The 6,000-nt window shown below is 51.7% G+C and overlaps 1 protein-coding gene across 3 annotated transcripts; it reads left to right on the forward strand.

The window, feature by feature from the left end:
- The first annotated feature begins 323 nt into the window (after positions 1-323).
- Positions 324-5,279, forward strand: LOC139060869 (E3 ubiquitin-protein ligase Hakai-like). Of its 3 annotated transcripts, none has more exons than XM_070540120.1 (7): positions 324-446; positions 841-1,038; positions 1,801-1,931; positions 2,611-2,697; positions 3,176-3,237; positions 3,390-3,516; positions 4,139-5,279. In XM_070540120.1, exons 1-7 carry the CDS (start codon positions 434-436, stop codon positions 5,153-5,155), a joined length of 1,635 nt encoding a protein of 544 aa, XP_070396221.1. In that variant the 5' UTR covers positions 324-433; the 3' UTR covers positions 5,156-5,279. The 3 variants fall into 3 exon arrangements, with proteins under 3 accessions (XP_070396221.1, XP_070396222.1, XP_070396220.1); XM_070540121.1 differs by having other exon boundaries at positions 841-1,017; XM_070540119.1 differs by lacking the exons at positions 324-446; positions 841-1,038 and adding an exon at positions 1,272-1,685.
- The last annotated feature ends 721 nt before the right edge of the window (positions 5,280-6,000 follow it).

The raw sequence follows: 6,000 nt of genomic DNA on the forward strand, positions 1-6,000 counted from the left end.
AAGCGTGTTTTTGTCAGTGCAGATCTAACTCAATGCAGATCAAGCCTCACGATCACTTCCAAGCTCGCTCACGCATGTACGGGTGCATCGATCGACTTCAATGAGAATCGGAACTGACCACGTGACCCACAGCGCACACTCCACGCTCTGCAGAGAATATCAGGGTCACCTCGGGCCAAATTTATTATTGTACTTATTGCTGATTGGTTATCAGGGCCTTGGGGCAAAGAACTTCTGCGCGCAAAATACGTTCCCGCGACTTGCAAGTCAATAAATGAATACAAATACGATCAAATACGCTCGGTTTCACTCACTCAAGACCCTCAAGACAAAAGCAATGTGTTCACGTGATCGATTGTGAGCCAATGGTGGGGAGGGTTTAATGCACGTCCAATGAAACCGCCTCTTTCATTACGTCTCTGACCGGCACAAGATGGCGGACGCAGGTACCCAAACAGCTAACATGTGCCGAAATCGCTTGTTTCTTTGCTTTATTTACATAATCTATTTACAGACGACGGTATTGTAGGGCCTCCCAAAGAGCCTGCCAGCTTTTCCTCTCTCTTACACATAAATATTTTTTGTCTACTAATTGCGAAGTCACTTTCGAGCGCGCTCGCCAGTTCGTACGTAGTAGCAACGATTTCATATTTTCCCAGACTCATTGCGAAGCTGCTGTTCCTTTCGCAGCTGTCAAACAACGGCGCACTTTTTTTTTGCCTTCCACGTCGCCGCGCCGTGCGGCGCGTTCTTTCTTGTAGACGTAAAAGCTGGCAACAGCTGCTCGAAAATCCAGCGATCGCTGCTCGCCTAGTAACCAGCGCTTGCCACGATTTCCAGCAACAACGGCGAAGAAAACGGGCAAATCCAAGGGCCGCGGGCGCGGTCGCAAGAGCGCGCGCGGCCGCAAAGCCTCGTCCACTGCTGGCAAAAAGACCACCGCCGCCATCGAAGAGGAGGAAGAACTCGAGCACAATCTGTCGGCCGCCGAAGACGACGTCGAGAACAACGCAAAAGGCGAGCCCTCCCGGTGCACCAGTATGTTCATCGCTGTCTCATCGCCGATCATTCGCGTACTCCGCGCATGAGATGTGCCGGGCCCGAGTGTCGCTCACTTTCGAGCGTTGTGCGCGTCGTGTTGGTCCTCTGGCGCGTGCTCGTGCTCGTGCCGCTCTTGCGCGCGCCACGGAGCCTCTTCGGTACGAGCAAGCGCATTGGTGTTTTAAAATGTGCACGCGCTCTCAGTTCTGCCCCCCCCCCCCTTTTCTTCTTCTTCAGTGCATCACGCGTGCATGTCGAACGCCGCGTAGTTACGGCGATCTTGCTCGCTTTGAACGGGCCGGCCCGCGCTATGAAGTGTTGTGCTGTGAACGCGCGCCGCGTTGGCTCCAGGGACCGCAGCAGGTATTGACGGCCTACGATGTACTTGTTCCGCACGCCGCCGCCGCGCAGGTTCTTGTTTCGCGAGAATTCTGCGTCCAGAGGTCAAACTCGCGATGTTTACCAGTTCGCCACCGCGAGCCCGAACAGGCACCTCATTAACGGGCTGCCGAACGGCGACGCGACTAGAACGAGTTCGATACTTGCCCGTTACCACCACGGTACGAGCGCCGCGAGTGCTCCCGATCCGTTCAAGCGATTGCGAAACTGCTTTGGCGTGATCATAAACCGACCGCATCGCAGGGGTGAGTGAGGTTGGGTTGGGCATCAGTCATAGCATGCCCATTTTGTACGTTGTGCTCGAAAAAGATGTGTCATTGTGCTGTTTGCTGCATGAGACATGGGTCTTCCCTCTTGCAGAGTTTGAGGAGGAAGATGATGAGCGAAGCCTGTTGGCTGACACGATTGAGCCCCCAACGTTCTCACCGTTGGGTCGAACGGGGCCACCGGAGCCATTGCACCAGAACAAGAAGCTCAGATGGGACCACAAGGTGCGGGAAATGAATTCTTAAGAAAAGCCATAAGGAGTGAAATGCTCATGCCTGCCTTGGTGAACTTGTAATGTGCTGAAGGTTCTAAATCGGCCTTATGTTTTTTTGGTGGATGCAAAGAGTTCTTGCGCGAAGCTCCTGGCACCAAGTGTGCTGGCCTAAATGCATGGGGGAGTGAACCCAGGGAAAGGTCGTGTGCCTGGCTGCTCGAACTGGTGGAACACAAAATGCACACCCATAATTATGGGGTTTAATGTCCGTCAGCAGAGCACAGGTTATGAGAGATGCCGTTGTGGTGTGCTCAGCATAATTTCAACTAGCTAGGGCTCTTTAATGTGTACCTAAATCTAAGTACAACAGCGTTTTTGCATCCAGGTTCCATAGCAAAGAATCATGCCTTTGACCCCTGTGCTTGCAGGCGGCATGCCAAAGCCCTGAACCACCGCAGCTGATCGCTTTGTTAAGCAGTATCAGGTCGCAGTTTATGTAGCCTGTCATGAAGTGCTAAGGTTAATGTTCTCGATGGAGTGAACTTTCTTGTGTATAATGTTGCAATTTATTCTTTAGTGTGAGGTTGCATGTTCATGCCCTGTCCATCACATTTAGTTGATAGCATCTCTCTATACCTTGTGTAAGGTATCACTGTGCCTTTGCACTCATTGCCTCGGTTCTGTTGCAGGTGAATCTGATTGGTGAGAAGCTCATCAACCCAATGATCCACTGTTGTGACAAATGCACCCTGCCCATCTTGACTTACGGTCGGATGGTAAGCGATTTCAGAGCAGTAACTCTTCCGTGAGTGCGAAATGGCAGGAGCATTTGTATTGCTGAGGAAGGAAATAAAGCAGATGACACATCATGTGACAACATTGAATGCAACCAGTCATGTGAAAGTCGTGTAACATGCCAAAATTGAAGGCAGCCAATGTTGGCTCACCATGTGATTGTTTAATGTTCACCATGTGACGAATGGCAATTAATGCGAGTGCAATGCCGCACCTGCATGTTTTGATGACAGCAATGAGCATGCTTTGTCACCAGAAGAACAGTTACACAAGGGTACCATGAAAAGACATCTGCACTGTGCTTCGTAGCAAATTATGCAAATTCAGTTAGTCTTACAGTTAGTTAGCATTTGTTTCAGATTTCTTGTGTAATTGAAGCAAAAAATATCTTTCATGCCAGTGCAATGCAAACCTGCAGCCAATACCAGATGAACTTACAGCACTTCCCTTCTTTTTCAGATACCATGTAAACATGTGTTTTGCTATGACTGTGCTAAAAAGGCTGACAAGACGTGTTACAGGTACGTCAGTTTCCAAGCTAGCGTGCGTGACTGCCCACATTACCAAGTCACGCAGCAGGTAATGTGGCTTCTACATACCGTGTTTGTCTGTTTGCCATGCCAAAACATGGTGAGCTGCCCCTCAAAGCCCATTGGTTATTGTTCGTCTACAGGTGCAACGACAAAGTTCAGCGCCTCGAGCAGAGCAACCTTGGGACAGTGTTCATGTGTACCTATGGTGGGAGTCGCCAGGGCAAGGATTCTTGTCGACGGACATACCTGAGCCAGCGGGACCTGCAGGTGACTGCTTGTTTGCCTAGTCGGCATAAAGTTTGTTGCCTGATCTTCCTTTTCACTGCTTCATAATGTGTACCGCGTTTACTCCATTCTGACACATGCTTCATTGGAAAAATTCACTAGGACATGACGTGCACAGTTCACTTTTTTTGGCCAGACCTCAACAATTTATGGTTACGTGTTGCCTTTCACACATGAAAGCAGGGTTGTACTTAATCTTGTCGTTATTGGATTTCATCAGTTCTGTATGGTTACGTACAGCAGCTAATGTTAAATTATACTTGTTTCGAAATGATGCTCTGGCACGAATGCCGAGCAAATGAAGGGGTTGTTAACATCTGCTTGAGCTGTCAGGAACTAAGTTTTGTCAAGTTCTGTGTGAATAGCCTGCTTAGATGAATTGCAGCTATCTTGCAGTGATGTGTAACAGTTAATGAGTGACACTGCTAAACTGCAGGTTGCACTACGGTAGGCTCTACCTGTAGCCACAAGCTAGATTATGTGGCTCTTACTCAGTGGTGGATACAGAGGGCCGTTCACTCTCAGATTGGCTGTAAGGCAGTGTGAATTGCATTAGTGCAACTCCGGTCGGTCAGCTGCAGTGCTGCTTCTGGTGTAACTGCAGGCCCACATCACCCATCGCCACCTCAAGGGCGCAGCCTCGGCAGCAGCTGTCGCTGCAGCGGCCTCACAGTCGTCTGCGTTGTCGCACGGCCTGCCCTCTCAGCAGCAGCAGCAGCAGATGGCAGCAATGGTGGCGAGCCACCCGCCGCCGCCGCAGCATCTCATGGTTCGCGACCCCCGGCAGCACCCGCCACCGGTGTCACAGCACCCGCCCCCGCCCCTCGAAGTCTCCCGCACCAGCGTCCTGCAGCAGCCACAGCAACAGCCTCAGCAGCAGGCACCACCCCCGCCCCCCCAGAAGGCCCTGCCACCCGAGTACCGAGACATGCCGCCACCCGTGATGGCGAGCCAGCAGCCGCCACCGCAGCAGATGGTGGCACCGCCACCCCGGGCATACCAGAACCAGCAGAACCCCACCGTCAGCAGACCAAACCTCATCACTGTCCAGATTCAGGACGACAGCCACAAGAGGGCTGCCGCAGCAGCCGCAGTGGCTGCAGCGGCAAACGCCGCAACAACAAATATGCCGCCTCCGCAGATGCCTCCCCCGCCACCGCAGTACGCCCCACAGCCACCGCACATGAGCCAACCACCCCCACCTCAGCAGTCGTACCCACCACCACAGGCTCCCGCGGCTCCACCCATGGCCTACAATCCTTCGCAGCCTCCGTACACGCAAGGCCTGCCCCCGCCTGCCACGTACAATGCCTCGGCTCCGCCACCTCCGCCGCCCCCGGCTCGTCCGCTTCCGCCACAGTTTGTGCACCAGCCACCACCCCAGTTTGCGCACCCGCCACCCCCGCAGCCACCACGATTCACAACGGCCATGTCTTACGAGGAGCAGAGCCACCCGCCCACATTTCACTGGAGCAACACGACCAGCATGCCACCTCCGAGGCCCTCGTCGGTCATGCCGCCCCGGCCCATCACCGGGCCACCGCCCCCGTCGACACCTCCGGGAGCCATGATGCAGCAGCGGACATGTGCGGAGCCACAATTTCCTTACTACAGCCAGTGAGCACGCACGAAGAGCTGTATGTCAGAGGTTTTCATTTGATTCATGACGCCACTGCATATGTGAAGGGGAGCCACAACTTCCCTGCTGGAGCCAGTGAGTGCGCATTAAAAGAGCTGTATCATTCTATGGTGCATGTTGCTCATTGGTGCCATTGTCTTGGTGAAAGCAGCGCTTTGCAGTACATTTTCTCTATTACACATGCAAGAACCTTTCTCTTAAAACGCATCGTAGTTCTTTCGTGAAGGACCTCAAATGCCGCCCTACACTTGGAAGGACATGCTGGAAATGACCATTGTAAGGGGCTTTGCGAACTTGAGTAACTTCAGTCAAAAGACTTCTGTTTTATGCTTCTAGTAGACCAATTGCAGACTTTGCCAAAGAATGTGACTTTCTCTTGGAAGAGCGTGCTTTTCTTTCAAGTGAATTCTGACTTGTGCAAGGCTTAGGGCATGAAATTGCAGTGCATGGTAGCTGTATTAAAAGAGATATGAAAGCCGGTGGGAGCATTCCGACACGTTGAAGCGCCAGTGAGACGGAACAGTGGCTGTCGCATTCTGCACACACATGCACAAGAACGAATGTGTGATTAGAAAAGATGACCTGTTGCAAACAAAAACAAGGCAGTTCAAATCTGTTAATTTGTCTTCATCCTTTACCTCATTGCCATCTTGTGTATGACATAGTTGGAACTGTTGAAGGTTGTATTTGTCATCACGGTTTTATTTTTAAAATGGTGACAGTGTGTTTTATTTTTCCATGCACAAAGTTTCATTGTTGTCAAGCATTCACTGTTTGGGTGAGTTGTACATAGCATCCATAGACTGATGACGGACAAAAGCACAAAG

This window comes from Dermacentor albipictus, chromosome 6 (genome assembly GCF_038994185.2).
Source record: "Dermacentor albipictus isolate Rhodes 1998 colony chromosome 6, USDA_Dalb.pri_finalv2, whole genome shotgun sequence".
In the NCBI taxonomy this organism is placed as follows: Eukaryota; Metazoa; Arthropoda; class Arachnida; order Ixodida; family Ixodidae; genus Dermacentor; species Dermacentor albipictus.

Excerpts from the sequence above, each read along its gene's own strand:
- LOC139060869 (XM_070540119.1), top strand. The coding sequence starts at position 1,421 with ATGTACTTGTTCCGCACGCCGCCGCCGCGCAGGTTCTTGTTTCGCGAG. Across the intron at positions 2,698-3,175 it reads TCTTGACTTACGGTCGGATG|ATACCATGTAAACATGTGTT; the intron begins GTAAGCGATTTC and ends CTTCTTTTTCAG. Across the intron at positions 3,238-3,389 it reads GCTGACAAGACGTGTTACAG|GTGCAACGACAAAGTTCAGC; the intron begins GTACGTCAGTTT and ends GTTCGTCTACAG.